The sequence below is a fragment of the Somniosus microcephalus genome, chromosome 19 (assembly GCF_052327205.1).
Source record: "Somniosus microcephalus isolate GS21.2 chromosome 19, FLI_Smic_1.0, whole genome shotgun sequence".
Classification (NCBI taxonomy): domain Eukaryota; kingdom Metazoa; phylum Chordata; class Chondrichthyes; order Squaliformes; family Somniosidae; genus Somniosus; species Somniosus microcephalus.
Genome location: NC_141005.1, coordinates 4,179,481 through 4,207,052, shown reverse-complemented (window position 1 = coordinate 4,207,052; position 27,572 = coordinate 4,179,481). Strand labels below are relative to the sequence as shown.

General features: G+C 46.0%; 1 protein-coding gene across 1 annotated transcript; it reads left to right on the top strand.

Moving 5' to 3' along the window:
• Positions 1-654: 654 nt before the first annotated feature.
• On the top strand, positions 655-24,097 carry ddx55 (DEAD (Asp-Glu-Ala-Asp) box polypeptide 55). The gene is made up of 14 exons (XM_086011838.1): positions 655-805; positions 3,188-3,238; positions 3,327-3,413; positions 7,402-7,493; positions 7,600-7,662; positions 11,439-11,588; positions 13,451-13,640; positions 14,955-15,037; positions 16,246-16,377; positions 17,442-17,534; positions 18,597-18,711; positions 20,539-20,707; positions 21,644-21,936; positions 23,733-24,097. Exons 1-14 carry the CDS (start codon positions 704-706, stop codon positions 23,853-23,855), a joined length of 1,743 nt encoding a protein of 580 aa, XP_085867964.1. The 5' UTR covers positions 655-703; the 3' UTR covers positions 23,856-24,097.
• Positions 24,098-27,572: the final 3,475 nt, after the last annotated feature.

The window sequence follows — 27,572 nt, the reverse complement described above, 5'->3', positions numbered from 1 at the left end:
TCTGTTTTGAAATCAAGACTTTGCAGTTTCCTACTCTTAATTCATAATTTTCTTGATCTCAGCTGCTGACATCCCAGTGTTTCCTTTCTCCTATAAGCTTGGGGTCGCCTTACCATTTTCTCTTTTCAACCTTGGTGGATCCTGACGTCTGACCCTTGGGTCTTCACCTTGGTTTTTCAAAAGTTGTGGCTAAACTTCTTTAAATGTGGGTTTTTATATTAGCCACAATATAGCGCCTTTAATGTAGTAAAACATCCCAAGGCACTTCGCAGGAGTGTTATAGGACAAAAAAACTGACACTGAGCCACATAAGGAAAAATTAGGGCACCTGACCAAAAGCTTGGTCCAAGAGGTAGGTTTTAAGGAGCGTCTTAAAGGAGGAACGACGTGGAGAGGTTTAGAAAAGGAAACATCTGAAATAAACCAAGTTTTTTAATCAGATAGATTGTACATTGGGCCACACGTTTGTAAATCACAATTTATAGATCCAGTGTCGTTTTTAAACGTATGAATAAACAAAGCAAGTCAATGAATGAATCAAGTGTTGAGTGATCCAAATCAATGAATGACCCAACTGGTAGGATTGGGAACTGAGCCGCAGCGCCCCCTGCGGCCGGGCACGGGGTTGCAGCGGAACCAAAGTGCGGGCCCCGGGGACTGGTCGGCGGTGGGTGGTAACGGACCGGAAGCGGGCGCGGGGAAGATGGCGGCCTCGGGCGTGTGGGAGAGTCTGGCGGCCGGGCTACACCCGCGGGTTTTACAGACGCTGCGGGAACTCGGTTTCACTCACATGACCCCAGTGCAGGTAACACGGCGCCAGGCCGCGACCCCTCCTGAGGGAGAGGCCGATCAACATCGGGCCCCGGTGGGGTCTGGGGTACCGCGGGGCGGGGGGTGACGAGTCCTGCAATGACTATATATTTAAATTCTTACAAGTGTTAACACCCACTAACTGTTACCCGTTAACTGTTCTCTCCTCAGGTACTGTCCACCTCTCCCTCAACGTCATCACCCCTCTCAAAAAAACAACCCTTGATCCCCCCGTCCTTGCAAACTACCGCCCCATCTCCAACCTCCCTTTCCTCTCCAAAGTCCTTGAACGTGTTGTCGCCTCCCAATTCCATGTTTGAATCTCTCCAATCCGGTTTCCACCCTTGCCACTGTACTGAAACAGCTCTCATCAAAGTCACAAATGACATTCCTTGTGACTGTGACAACGGTAAACTGTCCCTCCTCATTCTTCTTGACCTGTCTGCAGCCTTTGACATGGTTGATCACTCCATCCTTCTCCAACACCTCTCCACCATCGTCCAGCTGGGTGGGACTGCACTCACCCGGTTCCGTTCTTATCTATCTAATCGTAACCAGAGAATCACTTGCAACGGCTTCTCTTCCCGCTCTCGCATAGTTACCTCTGGTGTCCCCCAAGGATCTATCCTTGGCCCCCCTCCTATTTCTCATCTACATGTTGCCCCTTGGTGACATCATCCAAAAACACAGAGTCAGTTTCCAAATGTACGCTGACGACACCCAGCTCTACCTCACCACCACTTCTCTCGACCCCTCCACGGTATCTAAATTGTCGGACTGCTTGTCTGACATCCAGTACTGGATGAGCAGAAATTTCCTCCAACTAAATATTGGGAAAACCTGCCACAATACCCGTTCCCTCACCACCAACTCTATCCCTCTCCCTGGCAACTGGGTGAGCCAGACTGTTCACAGACTCGGCATCCTGAGCTGACATTCTGACCTCGTATCCTCTCCATCACCAAGACCGCCTACTTCCACTTCCGTAACACCGCCTGACTGCAAGATGTTTGGGGCACTGGGGATGAAATCAGGTCTCGGGGCTGCTCTCCAACTGGAGTTAGCCCACACCTGGTCATGATCCCGGCCCCCGTGGGACCCAGTTTATGTGGAAAAAGAAAAGGTGCCAACTTTAATTTACTAACAGTGAGGCTAAGAATGAAACGGCTTAGGTTCCTGGGTTGGGAGTTACTGCTCTCTGCAGATATTTTACAGTTCCACCATTTCCCTCCAGTACCTCACTCAATGGCTGTGCTGCTGACGTAAGCCTAGAAAGTGAGGCTGGCTATCCAACCATGGGGGCATCACAAACAAGGGCAATCCTGCTCTTCACTCCAGAGTCCAGCACTAGCCACTGGACAGTGATCAGCGCAGCAACCCCAGCTTTACAGTGATCAGCGCAGCAACCCCAGCTTTACAGTGATCAGCGCTGCAACCCCAGCTGGACAGTGATCAGGGCAGCAACCCCAGCTGATTTCCCATCCCTTGTTCTGGAGTGCAGAGACCCATTGCAACATTCCTGGCCGACATCCACTAACTGAGTAGATTCACTAGATTTGTAATACATTAGAACATGGAATGCTTTACCACAATGGGCTGTTGTGGCCAAGACTAGAACTTAATTTAAAAAGAATTTGGCTAAGTATTTGAAAAAAATATGTAAAAGGATATGGGGAAAGGGCAGGGAAACAGGATTAGAGTGGAGAGCTAGCACATGATGGGCTGAATGGCCTCCCGTGCTGTAGTTTCAATGATTCAAACCTGGGATCTATCGAATCGGTATGGCTCGGTTACCAGTGTAGTTTTCATTCAATATAACAATAAGTATAATTGTTAATGAACAGTAATTTCCTTTAAAACTACAAATAAAAAACTAATACGAGCTGAAACAAAACATTGTTTTGTGACTAAAACTGCATGGCTGTTCACTGAATCAACTTGACCAAAGTCTCTCAGCCAGCCCACTGCACAGGGATTTATGTGCATTTACTGTTTAGTTATCTGGTTAAGAACTGGTGAATTTTACCCTGCTAAGGCAAGCAAATGTCAACAATGAGCAGCCCTGGGACAGCAGCAGCAGCAACAACTTGTAGTTATATAGCACCTTTAACTTAGTGAAACGTCCCAAGGCGCTTCACAGGAGCGATTATCGAACAAAATTTGACACTGAGCCACATAAGGAGATATTAGGGCAGCTTGGTCAAAGATGTCGGTTTTAAAGGAGGAAAGAGAGGGGGAGAGGTTTAGGGAGGGATTCCCAGAGCTTAGCAGATGTTGAATCGAAGGGGGATGAAGTACCTGAGCAGGAGTCGGTGATTTTAGGAGAGGAAAGGGAAAGAAAGGTGACTAACTGCATTGCCTGTATGTTTTCTTGCAGTCTGCAACAATCCCTCTGTTTATGAGCAACAAGGATGTGGCTGCAGAAGCTGTAAGTTACCCTATAACCTTATTCTCTCTCTGCTATTGGTTGACTGTTCTGCCGCCATGGGATAAACTGAAGTCTTAATTTAACACAGGTAACCGGCAGCGGAAAAACCTTGGCTTTCGTCATTCCTATTTTGGAAATCCTTATAAAGCGGGAGGAGAAGTTAAAGAAGCTGCAGGTTTGTACCTGACTCTGCGTGCTGTAAAATAAAGCTTCTGAATTCCGTGTAAATTGAGGTTTTTTTGTTGCAAATGGATATTAGTTGGATTTTGTTTTCAGGGAATGTTGCTCAGGAAGAGAGAAAGAAAGGCATTACTTGGCTCAGTCCCACTCCAGAGACTTGAGCATAGAATCCAGGCAGACACTCCCACTTGTTAAACAACATTTATTCCTCAACCAACATTCCTAAAACAGATTATCAGGATCTCATTGTTGTTTGTGGGATCTTGCTGTGCATGAATTGGCTGCAGCGTTTCCTACATTGCAGCAGTGACTACACTTCAAAAGTAATTAATTAGCTGTAAAGCGCTTTGGGACGTCCTGAGGTCGTGAAAGGCGCTATAGAAAAGTTTGTTCTTTTCCCTCCCCCGCTACATGTTTGTTTTAAATATAATGTTTGCTGCAGCTCCTTCTGATGCCACTGGGGAGGGAGCTGAACACAAATGATCTGCTCCAAGGCTGCTCTTAACCAGGCAGGTCGGACTGAACCTTGATCAGATTTTTCCCTCCCTGATTCAGGGAACCTGAGACCCCGATTCTCTCTGTGGCTGTGGCTGTGATCAGCTTACGGGGTACAGTAGCATAGTGGCTACGTTACTGAACTAGTAATCCTGAGGTTTGGAGTAATGATCCGGAGACATGAGTTCAAATCCCACCTTTTAAATTCAGTTAATTAAATCTGGAATAAAAAGCTAGTATCAGTAATGGTGACCATGAAACTACCGGATTATCGTAAAAACCCATCTGGTTCACTAATGTCCTTTAGGGAAGGAAATCTGCCGTCCTTACCCGGTCTGGCCTGTATGTGACTCCAGACCCACAGCAATGTGGTTGACTCTTAACTGCCCTCTGCGGTTCAAGGCGGTAGCTCACCTCCACTTTCTCAAGGGCAATTAGGGATGGGCAATAAATGCCGGCCTTGCCAGCAATGCCCACATTCCCAAGAATGAATTAAAAAATAAAAGCTGGAGACTGAACTGGGTTTTCCTGGTCTGTGGTTTTGCTCCTTGCTGGTTAAGCTCGGTGAGCAATCGGAGGAACAGGTGTCTCCTTTTAAGAGATTTGGGGATTATGTGGATATTTAGACAGATTCGTATCCCCTTTGATGCTTAGAAATAGATTTTTGGACTCTCGGGGAATCAAGGGATATGGGGATCGGGCGGGAAAGTGGAGTTGAGGTCGAAGTTCAGCCATGAACTTATTGAATGGTGGAGCAGCTTCGAATGGCCTACTCCTAATTCTTATGTTCTTAAACGTGCGGGTCTTATATTAATTTCCCTAAACTAGCTTTTTATGCTGTGACCTTGCATACACTCCCCACACCCTTTAATATCCCACCCAGTCTAATCCCACTCTCCCCCTCACTCCCACACCCTTTAATATCCCACCCAGTCTAATCCCACTCTCCCCCTCACTCCCTGCACCCTTTAATATCCCATCCAGTCTAATCCCACTCTCCCCCTCACTCCCCACACCCTTTAATATCTCACCCAGTCTAATCCCACTCTCCCCCTCACTCCCCACACCCTTTAATATCCCACCCAGTCTAATCCCACTCTCCCCCTCACTCCCCGCACCCTTTAATATCCCATCCAGTCTAATCCCACTCTCCCCCTCACTCCCCACACCCTTTAATATCTCACCCAGTCTAATCCCACTCTCCCCCTCACTCCCCACACCCTTTAATATCCCACCCAGTCTAATCCCACTCTCCCCCTCACTCCCCGCACCCTTTAATATCTCACCCAGTCTAATCCCACTCTCCCCCTCACTCCCCACACCCTTTAATATCTCACCCAGTCTAATCCCACTCTTCCCCCTCACTCCCCACACTCTTTAATATCCCACCCAGTCTAATCCTGTTGAGTCTGTATGTCCCAGTTATGTTTAGGATCAATCACTGGACACAGACAACAAGAATAACTTTTAACAGGTCTTTACTATTCGAAGGTCAGGGCTGAACTGCCCAGCAAATCCTTGCACAACACTTATATACCGGTGTGGTCACCACCGGTATTACAGTATTACAGTATACAGCAGCCAAGAGAAAGTAGTACATCTCTTAAGGTCGTTCTCTTAAGGTGGAACAGGTTACATACACCACAAATCCCACTCTCCCCCTCACTCCCCACACCCTTTATTATCCCACCCAGTCTAATCCCACTCTCCACCTCACTCCCCGTACCCTTTAATATCCCACCCAGTCTAATCCCACTCTCCACCTCACTCCCCGTACCCTTTACTATCCCACCCAGTCTAATTCCACTCTCCCCCTCACTCCCCGTACCCTTTAATATCCCACCCAGTCTAATCCCACTCTCCCCCTCACTCCCCGTACCCTTTAATATCCCACCCAGTCTAATCCCACTCTCCACCTCACTCCCCGTACCCTTTACTATCCCACCCAGTCTAATTCCACTCTCCCCCTCACTCCCCGTACCCTTTAATATCCCACCCAGTCTAATCCCACTCTCCCCCTCACTCCCCGTACCCTTTAATATCCCACCCAGTCTAATCTCACTCTCCCCTCACCCTTTACTATCCCACCCAGTCTTACCCCACGCTCCTGCTCAACGCCTGTGTCCTGTCATAGCCCTCTTTTTCAAGCAACTATATAATTCCCCTTTAAAGGAATGTGTGGATTGCACCGACAGCGGTTCCTGTGGCTAATTTCACATTCTAACCAGCCTCAGTGTAAAAGATTTTTCTAACCTCCTTTAATTCATTTTGTGATTATCTTAAAATTGTGCTTCCCGTTCCCATCTCACTGAGCAGTGGAAATAGTCTCTCATGATTTACCTGATCCGAACCCTTCATAATCTTAAAGACCTCTCTCAGGTCAACCCTTAACTTCAGCTCTAATGAGGAAAAACCCTAACTCCTCTCTCCACAACTCTAACTCCCCTCACCCCGGTAACATCCCAGTGAGTTTACACTGCACCTTTTCCATTGCTTTTATATCCTTTCTTTAAGGAGATGCCCAAAATTGTATAGAAAACACTACTGTGGCCTAACTAATGCCTTGTATCGTTCATTACTTCTGTATTTGTTATTCAATCCCTCTGGATATAAAACCTTCTTCAAGGCCATATCAACTTGTGCTGTCGCCTTTAATGACATGTATCTCTGCTGCTCTACTCCATTTAAAGTGCTTCTACTTTCCCTATTCTTGCTTCCAAAAGGTCTTGCTTTTACGTTGAACTGTGTATGCCCCCTCTCTGCCCACCTGTGGTTCCCCCTCGTGCCCTGCAGCCTTTCACAGTTTGCCTAACCCCCCAATTTGTTGTCATCAGCAAATTTCGATATTGTTACCGCAGATCGTAAACCCAGATCATTTCTGTAATTATTAATATGAGTGGCCCCAACATAGATCCCTGTAGACCACCACTCCTCGCACCTCTCCAGTCTGAGAAACTTCCCTTTATCCCGACCTGTTGCTTTCGGCCCTCCACCCGCCTCTCTCTCCATGTGGTCGTATTCCCCTTGGTTCCACGTGCTGTTATCTTTGCCGTAAGTCTCGCATGTAGCGTCCAATCAGATTACCCAAACTCTCTGTCACCCGGTACAGCTGACGGTTAGCAATGTTGGAGCTGGACTTGAACCCAGATTTACCTAAAGTGAAAGGACAATGTGTTAAACCAAAGCACCATCACCTCCCCATGTCCCGGGAATTCACAGTAATTCACGGTTATTTGAGATAAGCGGGGCCCTTGTGTCCGAGTAGGTTGTCCTGAAAGAGGTGTGGTGTGTCATACCATCGAATAATGCGCAAAGACCTGGTTTGTTTCCTACATTACAACAGTGACTATAGATCAAAAAGTACTTCATTGGCTGTAAGGTGTTTTGGGATGTCCCAAGGTTGTGAAAGGCACTCCAGAAATGCAAATCTTTTTTGTTGGCGCAAGTTCTGACAACTGACTCGCGGTTCTTTTTGCTGCCATGTCCAGGTTGGGGCGCTTATTATCACTCCAACACGGGAGCTTGCTGTCCAAATTGACGAGGTACTGAGACAGTTCACGGTACACTTCCCACAGTTCAGGTGAGTTTGGAAACCATCTGTTAAGTTGAATGTGTGCGGCTTTGTACAGTCCGTGTGCGAAAGGATTTTTTTAATAGACTTAATAAATATTGCATTTTGTGTTCAGTCAGATTCTCTTCATTGGCGGGAGTAATCCGATAGAAGATGTTGAGAAATTCAAGAATCAGGGGTAAGTGTGGACTGGCCATTGCTGCTGTGGGTTCACGAACAGTATGGGACAGGCTGGATGGACCAGAGGATCTTTTCCTGTCCATCATTGTTCCTGTGTTCCAGCCCAATCTGTTGGTTTATCCCTTAGTTACAAAGCTGAACCACTCGGATGGACTTGCAGTTACACCAGGTTGTGGCACTCATTCAGGATTCGGAATAGGTGGCTATTTCCTCCTCTGCTGCTCTCTGCTCCTCCCGCTAGGTTACGATCCTATAGTCTCCCTCCACTACTGCGTCTAAACAGCCATTCTTCATGTGTCAGCTAGACAGTGATTGTCGGCAGGCTATTCCACTGCTAGGGCAGCACTGCTGAGTCCGATCCACATCTGGCATCCGTGCCATTTCCAGAAGCTGCCTCGGGACAGTGATCAGAAATGGAAAGGATACGGCTGAGCTTTCCCCTCCCCAGTCAGTTATAATGTCCCCAACATCCGGGATGACAGCAGTGAACTCTGCACAGACCGTAAATCAGGCCGGGCTGTTTACCAACCAAGCACTTTAAACAGAAGAAGATTAGCAGTAAGAAAATAACAGCCCCTCCCCTCCCCTCCATCTGTCCGTCCTGTTTCAGGATCAATTTTTTGTACTTGCCCCAAACACACACCCCTTTTTGAAATGTGTAGGGATCCAGCTCCCTTTTGAAGCCTGAGCTGAGTCACTAGTTGTGTTTGGTGTTAATTTACTGCACAGGCCAGTGGCACTAAGTGTGAAGAAGTTCCTCCGACAAGTTCATGTGACGAGTCCTTCAGGTCAATGTGCCTCTACTTTGTACAGAATACCTACATTCGCATCAATTCCTTCACTCCTTTTAATAACTGGGGTCCTGGTTCCCTGTGCGTTATCTAAGTTAGTTAGTGTGTTTTATTAACTGTTACAGGTTTGCTGATACTGTGATTTTACCCCCACCCCCAGTTTACCAGTTTAACTATTTGTGTTCTGCTAGCTCAGTGTCACACTGCGGGTTCTGGATCTCTGCCGTGCTTCCCAGCGGCCAATGTGAAGCACAAGCCACACGGGGGAGTTTCGTGTGGACTGTCTTGTGTTTCCCAGTGCTTGGTTACAAAACGCCTCGGGAGCAGCTACACAGAACTCAAAAGGGAGAATTTGCATTTCTATCGCACCTTCCATGACCTCAGGGCGTCCCAAAGCACTTTACAGCCAACAAAGAACTCTTGAAGTGTGGTCACTGTTGTAATGTGGGAAACGCGGCAGCCAATTTGTGCACAGCAAGCTCCCACAAACAGCAATGTGATAATGACCAGATAATAAGAACATAAGAAGCAGGAGTAGGCCAAATGCCCCCTCGGGCCTGCTCCGCCATTCAATAGGATCATGGCTGATCCGAACCTAGACTCACGTCCACTTCCCTGCCCGCTCCCCGTAACCCCTAATTCCCTTACCTGCTAGGAAGCTGTCTATCTCCGTTTTAAATTTATTTAATGTCGCAGCTTCCACAGCTCTCTGAGGTAGCAAATTCCATAGATTTACTACCCTCTGAGTGAAGAAGTTTCTCCTCATCTCAGTTTTGAAAGGGCAGCCCCGTATTCTAAGACTATGCCCCCTAGTTCTAGTCTCACCCATCAGTGGAAACATCCTCACCGCATCCACCCGATCAAGCCCCCTCACAATCTTATATGTTTCGATAAGATTGCCTCTCATTCTTCTGAATTCTTATGAGTAGAGGCCCAACCTACTCAACCTTTCCTCGTAAGTCAACCCCCTCATCTCCGGAATCAACCGAGTGAACCTTCTCTGAACTGCCTCGAGAGCAAGTATATCTTTTCTTAAATATGGAAACCAAAACTGTACGCAGTATTCCAGGTGTGGCCTCACCAGTACCCTGTATAACTGAAGCAAGACTTCCCTGCTTTTATACTCCATCCCCCTTGCAATAAAAGCCAAGATTCCATTGGCTTTCCTGATCACCTGCTGTACCTGCATACTAACCTTTTGTGTTTCATGCACCAGGACCCCCAGATCCCTTTGTACTGTAGCACTTTGCAGTTTCTCTCCATTTAGATAATAACTTGCTCTTTGATTTTTTCTGCCAAAGTGCATAACCTCACACTTTCCAACATTATATTCCATCTGCCAAATTTCTGCCCACTCACTTAGCCTGTCTATGTCCTTTTGCGGGTTTTTTATGTCCTCCTCACTCACTGCTTTCCCTCCCATCTTTGTATCGTCGGCAAACTTGGATATGTTGCACTCGGTCCCTTCCTCCAAATCGTTAATATAGATTGTAAGGAGTTGGGGTCCCAGCACTGACCCCTACGGAACACGACTAGTCACTGATTGCCAATCCGAGAATGAACCATTTATCCCAACTCTCTGTTTTCTGTTAGATAGCCAATCTTCCACCCATGCCAGTATATTACCCGCCAATCCCGTGATTTTTTTATCTTGTGCAGTAATCTTTTGTGTGGCACCTTGTCAAATGCCTTTTGGAAGTCCAAATACACCACATCCACTGGTTCCCCTTTATCCACCCCTGTTTGTTATGTCCTCAAAGAATTCGAGCAAATTTGTCAAACATGACTTCCCCTTCATAAAACCATGCTGACTCTGTCCGATTAAATTATGCTTATCTAAATGTCCTGTTACTGCTTCCTTAATAATGGACTCCAACATTTTACCAACCGCAGATGTTAGGCTAACTGGTCTATAGTTTCCAGCCTTTTGTCTACTTCCCTTTTTAAATAAGGGCGTTACATTAGCAGTTTTCCAATCTGCTGGGACCTTTCCTGAATCCAGGGAGTTCTGGAAAATTACCACCAATGCATCCGCAATCCCCACCGCCACTTCTCTCAAGACCCTAGGATGTAAGCCATCAGGTCCAGGGGATTTATCTGTCTTTAGTCCCATTATCTTACTGAGTACCACCTCCTTAGTGATTTTAATTGTGTTTAGCTCCGCCGCCCCCCCCCCCCCCCTATAGCCCCCTGTTTGTCCAGTGTTGGGATATTTTTAGTGTCCTCTACTGTAAAGACTGATACAAAATATTTGTTCAGCGATTCTGCCATCTCCATGTTCCCCACCACTAATTGCCCGGTCTCATCCTCTAAGGGACCAACATTCACTTTAGCCACCCTTTTTCTTTTTATATAACTGTAGAAACTCTTGCTATCTGTTTTTATATTTTTTGCTAGTTTACTTTCATAATCTATCTTCCCTTTCTTAATTAATCTTTTAGTTATTCTTTGCCGGCTTTTAAATGCTTCCCAATCTTCTATCCTCCCACTAGATTTGGCTACTTTATATGTCCTTGTTTTCAGTCGGATACTATCCTTTATTACTTTACTTCGCCACGGATGGCTGTCATTTCTTTTACGCCCCTTTTTCCTCAGTGGAATATATTTTTCTTGAAAGTTGTGAAATATCTCCTAATCTGTGTTAGTGACATTGGTTGAAACATAAATATTGACCAGGACACTGGGGATAACTCCCCTGCTCTTCGGGTAGTGCCGTGGGACCTTCTACGTCCACCAGAGAGGGCAGATGGGACCTCGGTTTGACGGCCCCTCCGACAGTGCAGCACTCCCTCAGTACTGCATTGGGAGCGTCAGGCCAGATTCTCTGGACTGGGGCCTGAACCCACGACTCTGACTCGGGTGAGAGTGTTACGGCAGCTGCCTATTTTTAAAAAAGAACAATGGAATAAGTTGACAAGGCACGGGAAGCGTTTGCATTTATACAGAAGAGACTACGGGTTTGATTGCTGTGTCTGTTTGACAGAGGGAACATTGTCGTGGGCACCCCTGGCCGTTTAGAAGACATGTTCAGGCGGCGAGCAGACGGTCTGGATCTAGCCAGCTGTGTGAAGAGCCTGGACGTCTTGGTGCTGGATGAGGCTGATAGGCTTCTGGACATGGGATTTGAAGCAAGGTATGGTTCTTAACCACGGCAGCAGTGTATTAGGAAGAAGGACAATGAGCCAGGGTTAAACTGCTCTGTAAAAACAAGAACAAAAGGCAAAACGAAAGAGTTACATTTTTGCACGGTTTCAGGGGTTCACTTGGAGGATTTCCATTGCTGTTTGTTTTAATGCAGCGGCTGGGAAATCATTCCTGCTCTTCCCAAACCTTTTCAATGTACAGGTGTAGTGCAGGCTAAACGTTCCGTTTATATTTGGATGCCACTTCACACACCAGACTTTGATCTAAATGACTCCGTGGCATTTTATTCCACGAACTAGCTTTACTGCTGCTCCCCATACCTGGCCCCAATTCCTATAAACATCTTTGCCAATAATGGGGTAGGTGGATAATGGAGAGCGGATAGTCAAAAAGAAAGAAATAACTTGCATTTATATAGCGTCTTTCACAACCTCGGGCTATCCCAAAGTACTTTTTTTTTTGAAGTGTATTCCCCTTTGTAACGTTGGGAAATGCGGCGGCCAATTTGGGCACAGCAAAATCCCATAAACATAACCAGATAATCTGTTCTAGTGATACTGGTTGAGGGATAAATGTTAGTGAAGATGCAGGGAGAGAACGCCGGCTTTTCGAATAGTGCCGTCTGACAGTGCAGCGCTCCCTCAGCACTGGACCAGAGTGTCAGCCTGGATTATGTGCTCAGCTCCTGGAGTGGGACTTGAACCCACAACCTCCCGACTCCAAGGTGAGAGTGCTCGCATGGAGCCATGGCTGACACCTTCAGGTTAGTTTTTACTGTGTAAGGTTCATACAAAGTTCATTGACATGAAACTCCCTTGGTGCACCGTTTGACTGATCTCTCCGCACGCTTAAAATAAAGTGAATAAACAATTGACAATTATGGGGCAAAGAGATTCTGTATGAACATGTAAATCCATCGGTGACACTGAACAGTCCAACCTATTGGAGATTAATTGGGACAGCGACAGTGTTCCCTCTAAGCGCAGCCGCGCAGTAATGGGAAAGGTCCCGCGCAGGCCGCTCACTGACTTCTCCATTGTAAATACCGCGCATGCACGGAAATTTAAAGGGACCACGCACTAAAAGAAACAGGCCGCACAGAACAAAGCGCAGCTTGGAGGGAACATTGGAGAGCAACATTTCTGATATCTGAATGTTAGTACAGTGTTACTTTGGGCTCATTCATGGTAAACAGATTAGTAATAATTTAGTCTACAGCTTAGAAAGTACTTGTTACGCAGAAAGATATTCACAGGTCAGTGCTTCACACACAAATACAAACAGGTTACCCGTTTTCCCCTCTAATATGGGCAGTAACAACTTGAAGGCTTGTATGGTTGAGAACATCAGTAACATTTACAGTTAAGCTAAACACATCAACAGACACAATTACAGCAAACACCGGATTCATTTTCTACCACCCAGTGCCCGTTTATAGGGAAAAGTTCTAAAAGGTTAAAGTTGTGAAAATGAGCCTAGAAACTGCTGTTGTGAGCTTCACAGTAAATGTGTTGTTACCCCCCACTGGACCGAGGAAGATTGTATAAGCCCATTACTGGATTGCCTGAAAGGGCAGTGGAAGCAGATTCAATAGTAACATTCAGAAGAGAATTGGATAAATACGTGAAGGGAAAAAGTTTACAGGGCTGTGGGGAAAGAGCCGGGCAGTGGGACTGATTGGAGAGCACTGCCCAAGAGCCGGCACCGGCACGCTGGGCCGAATGGCCTCCTGTGCTGTATCTTCTCTGATTAAGGTTCATACACTAACATCACTAACTGTCGCGGCTGTATTGTAACAAACTCTTCACCTTCCTGTGAAACCCAAGTGTCTTTTCTGCTGTGTCGCTGCAGCCTGAACACCATCCTGGGGTTTTTACCCAAACAGCGGAGAACGGGTCTCTTCTCAGCCACTCAAACACAAGAGGTGGAGAGTCTGGTCCGAGCGGGTCTGCGGAACCCTGTCCGGATCACGGTGAAGGAGAAGGAAGCGGCAGCAGACAGCACCCAAAAAACACCAGTCCGGCTGCACAATTATTACATGGTAAGCTTGCAGAATGTGTCATTCCTGCTTCCTGTAAGGGCAAGTGGGCAGGAGGAGCGTGACATCACTCAGTCACTCTGGGCAGCCCACCGGCCCTGCCATTTAATCCCTGATTTCCCCTCAACATTGAAGACCAAGCCTCCTGCACGCTTCTCGTGTGTTTTATTTTTCTAGACACCTCTCGCTACATTTTATCTCTTTTACCCTTTTCTCCGCTCTGTCTTGTTTCATTTTTTCTTTTAAATTTTGTTCATATCTATTTTCTTTCAATTATTTTCCATTTTCTTTCAATGCTTTCTTTCTATTGTTTTAATTTGTGTGTTTTTTTTAATTCTGATTTTTTTTTGTCGAATCTCAGCCTGGCTCCAGAGAAATGAGAAACTCTCCCTACGTTTCCGCTTTATATCCAAACACTTTCTCTTTTTACTATCTCTCTGGGCCTGGTGTTTAGGATTCGTACTGTTTTGTTTCTCGAGCTCTCTGCCCACACACTCCTCTGCTCAGTCCCTTCCATGCCTTACCACTTGCTCCAGTGTCCTGTGTCTCTGCTCGTGCCTCAGCCGTTGAGCCACGGCTCCCTTGGGTTTGGGTAACCTCAGTTCCACCAGTGTGAGGCAGACTTTGGTTTGATGCTGTTGGGAGTCTTTGAGCCACACAGTAGCTGGAGGGCAAGAATCAAACCGACCTGAACCCAAAACATGGGCTGGCAGCATAGCTCTCTCCCCATGGCAGCTCTCCAGCTCGTGGGTCGAGACAGGGTGTGAGAGTGCTGTCTATCTGTCTGATAGTTTCAGATAACTGCGTGATCCCAGGTGGGAAATTATTCATTCACTGTTACGTTTTATTATTTTCCCTCTCCGAGGAGCAGCTTCCTGCTCACCAGTTTCCAGTTGAGAGTGAGCATGTGTTCTTGGGAGGTTCCTTGCAGCAATTCTTACCATCATATCACTCTGATACAGTTCCCCCTGTCCTCGCTCTGATCCAGTTCCCCCTGTCCCCGTTCTGATACAGTTCCTTTTGTCAGTGTGTCCACTCTGATACAGTTCCCCCTGTCCTCGCTCTGATACAGTTCCTTTTGCCAGTGTGTCCGCTCTGATACAGTTCCCCTGTCCTCGCTCTGATACAGTTCCTTTTATCAGTGTGTCCACTCTGATACAGTTCCTTTTGTCAGTGTCCCCGCTCTGATACAGTTCCTTTTGTCGGTGTCCTCGCTCTGATACAGTTCCTTTTATCGCTGTATCCGCTCTGATACAGTTCCCATTGTCCGCATGCCTGTGATGTGCTTGTTTTTAATTTTTGTTGTTTGTTACTCAGACATGTCGAGCGGATGAGAAGTTTAACCAGTTAGTCGCCTTCCTGCGCCAGCATAAACCGGAGAAACATCTCGTCTTCTTCAGGTAATTGTCGTTCTCGCTGAAAAGGCAACTTTTTCTGAAATGTTCTTTCATTTTTCTTTTGAAATTTCCTTTCTGTAGCATATTGTGTTTTTATTGTTTCTGACCTGTGCAATGTCTTATGTTGGAGGGTTTTAATCTGTTTGGCAAAAAGCAATTAAAAATAAAGTCGCAGGAGTTTGGTGAGTTTTAATATTGGCGATTTCAGGCATGCCAACAGCTGGTGGCGGTTCATTCGGAGAGAAACCACAATCTACCGTCAAAGACTCTCGTTGATCGAGCGCTTATCACTGGTCTCTGAAACAGCCACAAGCTTCGCATACTTTGAGCGTAGCGACTGTTATGGAGGCAAACACGCAGCAAGATCCCACAAATAGCAACGAGATGTATAACCACCATCATTTTGGTGGTGTTTGAGGATGAATGTTTGCCTGGACACTGGGAGAACTCCCTCCTTTGAATAATGCCATGGGATCTTTCACATCCACCGGGTCAGCCAGACGGGGTGGGGGCGGTGCGAGATGAGGTTTAACATCTCCTTAACGGCTCCTCCAACAATGCAGCACTCCCTAGTGTCAGCCTAGATGATGTGTACGAGTCCTACACTAGGACTTGAACCCACAGCCTTCAGAGTCCGAGCTGAGACATCGCTCTGTTAGTGAAGCAAGGCTCCGTATCTTTCACGGTTGTTCTGCCGCTGGGCTGAGCACACCGCCATCGATACTGACTACCCCGTGTTTGTCCAGTACAACCACTGACCAGCCGCAGGTGAGGCTGCAGAGACATCGCTTTAGCCTCATTCACTAAGTTTAGTAGAAAGCGTCTTACACACAATCCAGGTAAATGCACCTCACGTGTATATTTATTTAACAAACATCTCCCACCGTTCAATAACCAAGGAAGTAAAACACTCAGCGATCAAAATATACTCGCACACTCTGCTTTTCATCATCCCATTTAACCAACAAAAAGACTAGAGTTTGCCATCACACACCGTGTGAATATGAGGATTGAGATCACAGGCCCAATGACTCATTATTTATTCACTAATCAGAAATACAATTAGTCACATCTGCATTCCCAATCTGCGTGACCTTGATGTTGCTTTGAAGTCCTGAGCTCCCTCAGTCTGGAGGGGTTGAGAAAAGCTCCCCACTTGTTTCCGTCAACCATTTATTGCAGAGTTTAATTGAAGTTCCCCTTTGTTTCAGTACGTGTGCTTGTGTGGAATATTACGGGAATGCACTGGACACCTTGGTGAAAAATGTACGAATAATGTGCATTCACGGGAAAATGAAACACAAACGCAACAAGATCTTCACTGAGTTCCGGCAACTTCAGAGGTAACGGTCTTCATTGAAGGACACAACTCGCAGAGCTCATCCTGCGAGTTCCTGAGCCAGACGGAGCAGAGAGGCTCCAGCTGTGCTCGGTGGGCTGGGCTGAGTTAGCTGATTTCAGTTGGAGCAGTAATGGAGATGCTGCTCCTGGTTTAAGGGACAGGGGAATTTGACAAAGTTTCCACTCCTGATCCTAAATCCATCAATTCCTGTCCTGTGGACGCTGCAAACATGCACCCTACTGGTATATGTAGGAAAGGGCAAACATGCACCCTACTGGTATATGTAGGAAAGGGCAAACATGCACCCTACTGGTATATGTAGGAAAGGGCAAACATGCACCCTACTGGTATATGTAGGAAAGGGCAAACATGCACCCTACTGGTATATGTAGGAAAGGGCAAACATGCACCCTTTTTATTCATTCATGGGATGTGGCGTCGCTGGCAGGACCAGCATTTACTGAGTGACCGCTGCCGAGTGACCGCTGCCAACGGACCGGAAGCTGCGCAGAAGCAATCTGCGCATTAATGTCGGTCCCAAATTTGAACACACTCTGCGAGAGTACAATAAAACACTCAAGCTGACAACATCCTAATATCACCTTCAAGTCACATCACAGACCTCACAATACCTGAAATTTCCACCCCTCACCTTTCTCACTAATCTGTGGGAAGACTGGCGAGAACAAACAAAAAACACTGGAACTGCGCATGCGCAACCACTTCGTTGGCAGCAGTCGCGTCTCAGCATTTATTGCCCATCCCTAGTTGCCCTTGAGAAGGTGGTGGTGAGCTGCCTTCTTGAACCGCTGCAGTCCGTGTGGTGAAGGTACTCCCACAGTGCTGTTAGGGAGGGAGTTCCAGGATTTTGACCCAGAGACTATGAAGGAATGGCGATATATTTCCAAGTCAGGATGGTGTGTGACTTGGAGGGGAACTTGGAGGTGGTGGTGTTCCCATGTGCCTGCTGCCCTACAGGTTTATGTAGGACACTGCACTACTTTTCAGGGTTTTATACTTTATACCTGTATGTTGCACTGAACTATCTTTTCTTTTCTGTCCTAGTGGTATTTTGGTTTGCACTGATGTCATGGCTCGTGGTATCGACATCCCTGAGGTTGACTGGGTCGTGCAGTATGACCCTCCCAGCAATGCCAGGTACTCAGTCGCTTTATTGGGTCTAAGGGGCAGAATAAATCTCATCCAGTGGAAAACAGAATTATATACAGAATGAAAACTATTTGGCAGTGTTGGTGAAAAATAAATTCACTCGAGTCTGTCTTAAAGTAAAAGTACACAGTTTATTAACAGAACGTTCTGGGACAAGACCATAGACCCCGCGGTCTAGTGATACCCTTCTCGTTCTCTCTTGGTTGGTACAGCATTTTATTCCATTTTCATCCAATCACATTGTATTACAATAATCACCTGATCACATATAGCTTATTTATTTTTTTCAGTATTAGTCATGCTTGTGTGGTTAAAGGTTAGTTACATCTTGCTATGCCTTTGGTCACAGGTCAAATTCCCATGACCCCTATATTCTGCTGTGTCTATAAATTTAGCTAAAGCAGCACATTTCTTATCGCTTACTCAGAAAGCCTCTAGACTGTTCTTTTTACATTAAACACACACATTCTGTCTTGTCCCGCAGCTGCGTCTTATCTTCTGCACACTGTCCTTGTACAGGACTTGCAAAAGTAGCACTTTTCCAGTCTGTACTGTTTTAGTTCTGCTTTTTCACATAAGAAAGTAGCACTTTTCCAGTCTGTACTTTTTCACATAAGTCAGTTGTTATTGTGAAACTTCTTATCGCCACCTGGTTCCTTTTAGCTCTTGCTCATCTGCACATGACCTCCACTCCTTTGTTCTGATTTTAATTTTGCCGGCACCACTTAATTAGTGGTTACCTCGGCTGTCTGCTGCATCGGTAATTCTGAGAGGGTTCATTTTAACCCCTTCAGGCAGTATTATAGTTAACAATTTAGTTGATGAAGACGATTGTTAAATTAAAATCAGCCCTTAGCTGGTGAATAGAGTGTGGCCTGGGGGCTTTAAGAGGGGGAATGCGAGCGACCACAGTTGAGATCAGGGTTATGTTGTCTGGCTCAGCAGATGTAACTCCCAGATGCTGATATTCAATCAGCTATTAGATTCCAGTGGGTGCGTTTTATCGGTTGTTGTCGGTGTTTAACGCCTGTTGCCTTTGTCTATTTTTAGTGCCTTTGTCCATCGCTGTGGACGAACAGCTCGCATTGGTCACTACGGCAATGCCCTTGTATTCCTGCTTCCTATGGAGATGACTTATGTCAACTTCCTTTCCATTAATCAGAAAGTACGTTTGCTTATTTTTCCAAAGTGTTTTACAACATAACCATGCAATTTCTCTCTTGGACCACAATCTGACATATTCCATTGCACGGGTTTGAGGGACTGGCCAGTGATGTTCTAAGGCTTTTGCTGGAGGTTGTTTCAGGAAGCATCACCAGTAGATTTACACCGGTGACCTGCTCTGGGTTTCTGCTTCTGGCAAAGGAGCTCCTTCATAAAAGTAGAAACTGGTGGAAATTTACATCTAAAGAGAAAAGGTTACTGTTTGAAGTTGAGATGCTATATTGAAACTGGTTTTAATATTACCTAAGCCATTGATCTTCAAACAGTGGCAGCATGGAAATGAAATTGACTAAGTGACAGGAAACAGAGAGTAGTGGTGAACGGTTGTTTGTCAGACTGGAGGAAGGTATACAGTGGTGTTCCCCAGGGGTCGGTTCTAGGACCACTGCTTTTCTTGATATATATTAATGACTTGGACATGGATGTACAGGGCACAATTTCAAAATTTGCAGATGAGACAAAACTTGGAAGTATAGTGAACAGTGAGGAGGATAGTGATAGACTTCAAGAGGACACAGACAGGCTGGTGAAATGGGCGGACACATGACAGATGAAATTTAATGCAGAAAAGTGCAAATTGATACATTTTGGTAGGAAGAACCAGGAGAGGCGATATAAACTAAAGGGTACAATCCTAAAGGGGGTGCATGAACAGAGAGACCTGGGGGTATATGTGCACAAATCATTGAAGGTGGCAGGGCAGGTTGAGAAAGCGGTTAAAAAAACATACGGGATCCTGGACTTCATAAATAGAGGCATAGAGTACAAAAGCAAGGAAGTTATGATGAACTTTTATAAAACACTGGTACATAAGACGCAGGAGTAGGTCATTTGACCCCTCGAGCCTGCTCCGCCATTCAATAAGATCATGACTGATCTGATCTTGGCCTCAATTCCACTTCCCTGCCCGCTCCCCATAACCCTCGACTCCCTTATCGTTCAAAAATCTGTCTATCTCCACCTTAAATATATTCAATGACTCCGCCTCCACAGCTCTCTGGGGAAAAGAATTACAAAGAGTCACGACCCTCTGAGAGAAGAAATTCCTCCTCATTTCCGATTTAAAAGGGTTCGGCCTCAACTGGAGTATTGTGGCCAATTCTGGGCACCGCACTTTAGGAAGGATGTGAAGGCCTTAGAGAAAGTGCAGAAAAGATTTACGAGAATGTTTCCAGGGATGAGGGACTTCAGTTACGTGAATAGACTGGAGAAGCTGGGGTTGTTCTCCTTGGAGCAGAGAAGTTTGGGAGGAGATTTGATAGAGGTGTTCAAAATCATGAGGGGTCTAGACAGAGTAGATAGAGAGAAACTGTTCCCATTGGTGGAAGGGTTGAGAACCAGAGGACACAGATTTAAGGTAATTGGCAAAAGAACCAAAGGCGACATGAGGAAAAACTTTTTTACGCGGCGAGTGGTTGGGATCTGGAATGCACTGCCTGAGAGGGTAGTGGAGGCAGATTCAATCTGAGGAAAGGGTGGGGGAGTGGGACTAGCTGAAGTGCTCTGAGAGCCGCGATGGGCCAAATGGCCGCCTTTGCTGTAACCATTCTATGATTCTACATCTGGTGTCTCCTGTGAAGCGCCATGGGATATTTTACTACGTTAAAGGCGCTGTATAAATGCACGTTGTTGTTGTATTGCCATGGCAGTCTCGGTGATGAATTTGCTGCATCTCAGTTAGGTGGTGAAGCAAAGAGTTACTGTTACAGCTTGAAACTCTGCTGAAGTGTCTTTTTCATTTGTTTAAACGAGTTTGTTCCCTGTTCAGTGTCCAATGGAGGAGATGAAGCTGCTGAAAGACTCTGCGGATGTCCTGCCGCAGCTGAAGAAGTTGGCAATATCTGACCGAGCTGTCTTTGAGAAAGGGATGAAGGGATTTGTGTCTTTCGTTCAGTCTTACGCAAAACATGAGTGCAGCTTGATATTCCGAATCAAAGGTAACTGGACGGAAAGGCTGGTGCCGGGCAGTTTCATTCAGCGGGTGGTACAAAGGATAGAAGTATCCAGCTCACTGTTTCCCAAATAAATGACACCAGGATGCTGCATAGGAGCCCGACATTCAGTAAGAGGAAGTCACTCCAGTGTTTACCGACACAATCACAGGGAGTGTTTTATCTCATTTCTCCATCTCAGTCTTGAAAATTCCTATTGGACCCCAGCATCCACAGCCTTTTGCAGAAGAGCGTTCCAGAGTTCCACTACCCTTTGCCTGAAAATGTGCTTCCTGATTTCACTCCTGAACGGCCGAGCTCTCTTATTATCCTTTATTCTGGACTCCCCCCACCAGGGGAAATAGTTTTTCTCTCTCTACCCTATCGAATCTTTTTATCATTTTAAACACCTCAATTAGATCACCCCATAATCTTTTATACTCAAGGGAATACAAGCCCGGTCTAAGCAACTTGCCCTCATAATTTACCCCTTTAAGCCCTGGTTTCATTCTGCTGAGCCCCTCCAAGGCCAATCTATCCTTCCTGAGGAGCGGTGCCCGGAACTGAACGCAGTCTCTCCAGATAGGGTCGAACAAGAGCTTTACACAGCTGGAGCATCACTTCCTCCTCCCTTGAGATAAAGGCCAACATTCCATTAGCCTTTTAAATTATTTTTTTGTACCTGTCCACGAGCTTTTAGTGATTTCTGCACTTGGAGCCCTAAATCTCTCGGCTCCTCCACCGCTCCGAGTCTCTCACCATTTAGAAAATACTCTGATTTCCCTTTCTTTGGATCTGAAGTGGATGACCTCGCGCTTCCCCACATTCAACTCCATCTGCCACAGATTTTTTCCCACTCACTTAGTCCTGTTATAACTTCCTACTCCTGCTCTACAGTAAGGGAGCCCCCAGTAATGATTTCCGCAATGATTTCTTTTCCAGATCTGGATTTCGCAACACTCGCCAGGGGTTTCGGTCTACTTAAACTGCCCAAGATGCCGGAGTTGAGAGGGAAATTTTTTCCTGGTTTCATTCCCGAGAACATAGATACAAACTCCATCCGATACAGAGACAAAAACCGAGAGAAACAGAGGCAGAGGAAGTTAGCAGAGCAGCAGCAGGAGAGGCAACAAAATGAAGTGAAAAAGAAATTTGTGAAAAATAAGCCCTGGTCAAAGCAGAAAACAAAGAGAGACAAGAGGAAAAAGCAAGCAGCCAAAAGAAAGCAAGACGAGGTGAGATGGACTGGGGGTGCGCCAAGGCTGGGGAGGGAACATGGGAACAGGAGGAGGCCATTTAGCCCCTCGAGCCTGTTCCGCCATTCAATGAGATCATGGGTGATCTGCGACCTAACTCTATATACCCGCCTTTGGCCCATATCCCTTGTTAACAGAAATCTCTCAATCTCCGATTTAAAATTAACAATTGATCGAGCATCAATTGCCGTTTGCGGAAGAGAGTTCCAAACTTCTACCACCCTTTGTGTGTAGAAGTGTTTCATAATTTCACTCCTGAAAGGTCTGGCTCTAATTTTTAAACTGTGTCCCCTAGTTCTAGAATCCCCAACCAGCGGAAATAGTTTCTCTCTATCTACCCAATCTGTTCCCCTGAATATCTTGAAAACTTCGATCAGATCACCTTCTAAATTCTAGCAAATACAGCCCTAATTTAACCCTTGAAGTCCAGGTACCATTCTGGTAAACCTACGCTGCACTCCCTCCAAGGCCAATATATCCTTCCTAAGGTGTGGTGCCCAGAACTGCTCACAGTGCTCCAGGTGTGGTCTAACCAGGGTTTTGTACAGCTGCAGCATAACTTCTACCCCCTTGTGTTCCAGTCCTCTAGATATAAAGGCCAGATGGTTGGAGTGGGCTGTGGTGAGGTGGACTGGGCTGGGGAGGGGGCGGAGTGGAGAGGGGCGGGGATGGGTGTCTGATGTTTTCTGGGTTTCTTTAATTGACGGAGCTTCTGGTAACTGAAATGTAGACGATTTTGAAACTCTTGACTCTCATTATTGAAAGGCCAGCACAGTGTAAGGGCTTTTCTGAAGATCGTGTGATGCTGAAAGGTTTCTCAGTAAATCTCCTTTAACCTGAGATGCATTGTGGCTACTGAAAGTTGAAAGTAACAGAATATTGGAGAAAAGGTGGCTAAAAATAGCCTTTTAAATACCAGAGCCCAGATCTCCCCGGCTGCACAGTCATCTTCCGATTAGGCACTTTACAGCCTTCCGGACTCAATATCGAGTTCAGCAATTTCAGATCATAACCTCGGCCCCCATTACATTTTTATATATATTTTTTATCCACACCTTTGTTTTGGCCCTTCCCCCCCCCCCCCCCGCCCTTTTTCTTTCCCACATGGCAGCTGTCTCCCATTCTGCCAGCGCATTTCACACCTAATCTAGAGCCGTCTTTTGTCTCCACTAGTCCCATCACCATCTCGTCTGGTTTTGAATACCTCTTAATGTCTCTTCACTTCTCTTTTGTTCTTTCATCCCCATTTCCCAGCCCCCAAACTGGCCTTTTAATCTGTTTCATTTCCTGTGTTTTTTCAGTCCTGGCGAAGGGTTTTGACCCGAAACGTTGACACTCTTTCTCTCTCCACAGATGTTGCCTGGCCTGCTGAGTTTTTCCAGCATTTTCTGTTGTTATTTCCATTCATATTAAACCCTGGTGTTAAAATATCACCAGTCAGATAATCGAGGCTCCTGTGTGTAGTAATACAGATGTTCCTGGATAGCCCTGCTCTCCTCCACACCACCTCCCATCTCTGAATGGTGAGCATGAATCTTCCGCCCCCATTTGCTTGGTTTTATAATAGGATCCCTTCTCGCCGTCCTGTACCCTGTAATTACAGTCTCTGCCACACTCTGGAACAAAGGTCCTGTAATCCTCAACAGATTAAGATGAGAATGTCTGACCGGTCTGTTTGTCTTTTATTAATTTTTTCCACAATTTGTGCAGTTAATAAACTACCTTGTGTGTGTGTGCTTAACCTCACCATCTAAGTTACTAACACTATTTTACAGGGATCTGATGTGGGGGGGGAGGAGGATGTCGATGAACTTCTCAACGACACCCGATTGTTAAAGAAGCTGAAAAAGGGGAAGATCAGCGAGGAGGAGTTTGAGAAGCAGCTGACAGGAACATGAGGGACGGGTGAACTGGAAGATGGCTGACCTTTGTAACATTCTGTGAATAGTTTCTAAGCAATTCCTTTTTTAATCCTGGACTTTACTGTGTAAAAAAAAAAGGATCTGTTCAAATTAATTTGCAAAAAAATATAAATTCCTTGCCTTATTAACGGGAGCATTTGTTGGTGTAAATTGTGGTGCTCAGGAGTAAAACCTGCTTGTTTGTGTCTCCGTCGCGAATTAAAAATTGATAAAGAGGAGGTATTAGAAAGGCTGGCTGTACTTAAAGTAGATAAATCGCACTGTTGCCTCACAGCGCCAGGGACCCGGGTTCAAATCTGGCCTCGGGCGACTGTCTGTGTGGAGTTTGCACATTCACAGAATCACAGAAACCCCACAGTGCAGATAGAGGCCATTTCGGCCCATCGAGCCTGCACCGACACATATCCCACCCGATCCCCGTAACCCCTACACCAACACATATCCCACCCTATCCCACGTATTTAATCCCCCCTAACACTAAGGGTCAATTTATCATGGCCAATCAACCTAACCTGCACATCTTTGGACTGTGGGAGGAAACCGGAGCACCCGGTTTCTGCCTGTGTCTGCGTGGGTTTCCTCCGGGTGCTCCGGTTTCCTCCCACAGTCCAAAGATGTGCGGGTTAGGTTGATTTGGCTATGATAAATTGACCCTTAGTGTTAGGGGATTAAATACGTGGGGTTACGGGGATAGGGTGGGATATGTGTCGGTGCAGGCTCGATGGGCCGAAATGGCCTCTATCTGCACTGTGGGGATTCTGTGATTCTGTGAAATCACCAGAGGTGGATGGGATGCATCCTAGGATGCTGAGGGAATTGAGGGCGGAAATCGCGAAGGTACTGGCCGTAATATTCCAATCCTTCATAGATACGGGGGTGGTGCCAGAGGACTGGGGAATTGCAAATGTTACAGCATTGTTCGAAAAAGGGTGTAAAGATAAACCCAGCAACTACAGGCCAGTCAGGTTAACCTCGGTAGTGGGGAAGCTTTTAGAAACAGTAATCAGGGACAAAATTAACAGTCACTTGGATAGGTGTGGATTAATTAAGGAAAGCCAGGACGGATTTGTTAAAGGCAAATTGTGTTTAACCAATTTGATCGAGTTTTTTGATGAAGTAACAGAGAGGGTTGATGAGGGTAATGCGGTTGACGTAGTGTACATGGATTTCCAAAAGGCGTTCAACAAAGTGCCACATAATAGGCTTGCCAGCAAAGTTGAAGCCCATGGAATAAAAGGGACAGTGGCAGTATGGATACGGAATTGGCTAAGTGACAGGAAACAGAGAGTAGTGGTGAACGGTTTTTTGGACTGTGTAGTGGTGTTCCCCAGTTGTCTGTTCTAGGACGACTGCTTTTCTTGATATATAGTAATGACTTGAATGTGGGTGTACAGGACACAATTTCAAAAGTTGCAGATGACACAAAACTTGGAAGTATAGTGAACAGTGAGGAGGAGAGTGATAGGATTCAGGAAGACAAACATGCTGGTGAAATGGGCGGACACGTGGCAGATGAAATTTAATGCAGAAAAGTGTGAAGTGATACATTTTGGTAGAAAGAATGAGGAGAGGTCATATAAACTAAATGGTACAATCCTAAAGTGGGTTCACGAACAGAGAGACCTGGGGGGGTATGTGTGCCCAAATCATTGAAGGTGGCAGGGCAGGTTGAGAAAGCAGTTAAAAAGGCTTATGGGATCCTGGGCTTCATAAATAGAGGTATAGAGTACAAAAGTGTGGAAATTATGAACCTGTATAAAACACTAGTTTGGCCCCAACTGGAGTATTGTGTCCAATTCTGGGCACCGCACTTTAGGAAGGATGTGAAGGCCTTAGAGGGTGCAGAAAAGATTTACGAGAATGATTCCAGAAATGAGTGACTTAAGTTACGTTGATAGACTGGAGAAGCTGGGGTTGTTCTCTTTGGAGCAGAGAAGATTAAGAGGAGATTTGATAGAAGTGTTCAAAATCATGTGGGGTCTAGACAGAGTAGAGAGAGAAACTGTTCCCATTGGCAGAAGGATCGAGAACCAGAGGACACAGATTTAAGGTGATTGGCAAAAGAACCAAAGGCGACGTAAGAAAAAACGTTTTTATGCAGCGAGTGGTTAAGATCTGAAAGGGTGGTGGAGGCAGACTTAATCTTATCTTTCAAAAGGGGAGTTGGATAAGTATCTGAAGGAAAAAAATTTGCAGTGCTACAGGGAAAGGTCAGAGGAGTGGGACTAACTGAGAGTCGGCATAGGCTTGACGGGCCGAATGGCATTCTTCCGTGCTGTAACCATTCTATGATTAATACTAAACTTAAAAAAGAAAAGGACTAATCTGGAAGAATGAGAGAGAACAATGATAGTGTCAGCCCAGGCTCTGCATAACTCCAGACCCATAATCTAGGCTGACACTCCACTGCGGTACTGAGAGTGTGCTGCACTGTCAGAGGTGCCGTCTTTCGGAGGAGACGCTAAACTGAGGCCCCGTATGGGTGCTTAGGTGGACGTAAAAGATCCCATGGCATTAGTCGCGGAAGAGCAGGGGAGTTCTCCCCGGTGTCCTGGGGCCAATATTTATCCCTCAACCAACATCACTAAAACAGATTATCTGGTCATTCTTACATTGCTGTTGGTGGGAGCTTGCTGTGTGCAAACTGACTGCCGTGTTTCCTACATTTTAACAGTGACTATACTTCAAGTACTTCATTGGCTGCGAAGTGATTTAGGATGTCCTATGGTTGTAAAATTTGCTCTAGAAATGAAGATTTTATTTCAGTAATCTGTCTGTTTGCTGCTCCAGCTACATTTGACTAACGGCACAAACCAGGGATTTAACTCAATCGTGCCTGGTCTGTGGGTCGTGCCCTATCACAGGGGCCTCGAACAGTTCTTGCCAATCTGGCCGGGAAGCCCAGATATGTCGGCACCATTTGTGTTTTTATTTCTCACTCATTGTTTTATCCTCCTGAACTTTGAGAGACTTTAGGTTCGGAAAGCACTGTTGGTGGATAAAGCCTGACTGAGACCCCTCTTTACCAGGGAGGGGGGCACTGGGGGAAGGAGGGGCCATGGGGGAGGTGAGCACCAGGCCACAGCAACGGCCTCTTGACCGAGGTTCTGCCTCACCCGGACAGATAGGCTTTTCAAAAAATTACTCCAATTAAAGAATTGTGGAAAGGTGCATTACTTGATGTTGTGTAAAACTGTTTGTACATCAGTTTTATAAATACTAGGAATGTAGATTGGAAAAAGGTTAACAGTACACAATTGGCCATATTGTAATTTTATTCATATATTGAACAGGCAGCGCTGTGTACAACAGAAATGGTAACTAATGTAACCCTAGAAAGGAGTCGATCTCTGAGGGAGGGAAAGGGAAGCCCGGTGATGCTGTAGATGATTGCAGCGGTCCCAGGAGTGACTCTGGAAAGGTTTTATCCGCGTGTCGGAGAATCTGTTCCCTGAGCCACTGGGGAGTTGGTTACTTTATTTCTGAGAAGGTACTGTCTTTTTGGGCAAGGTGACTTTTGGCTTCTCACTACTGTAAAAGCAGCGACTCCCCATTTATTCTCCCTGTGAGGCCTACTGACCATCCCTGAGCTGGAGATGGAAGCAGACATTTAAACCCCCCCACCCCCTCAGCTCATTTTGCCATTAGTATCTTATTTGGTGACCACTCATTCAACTAAAGTTGGTGTAAGTA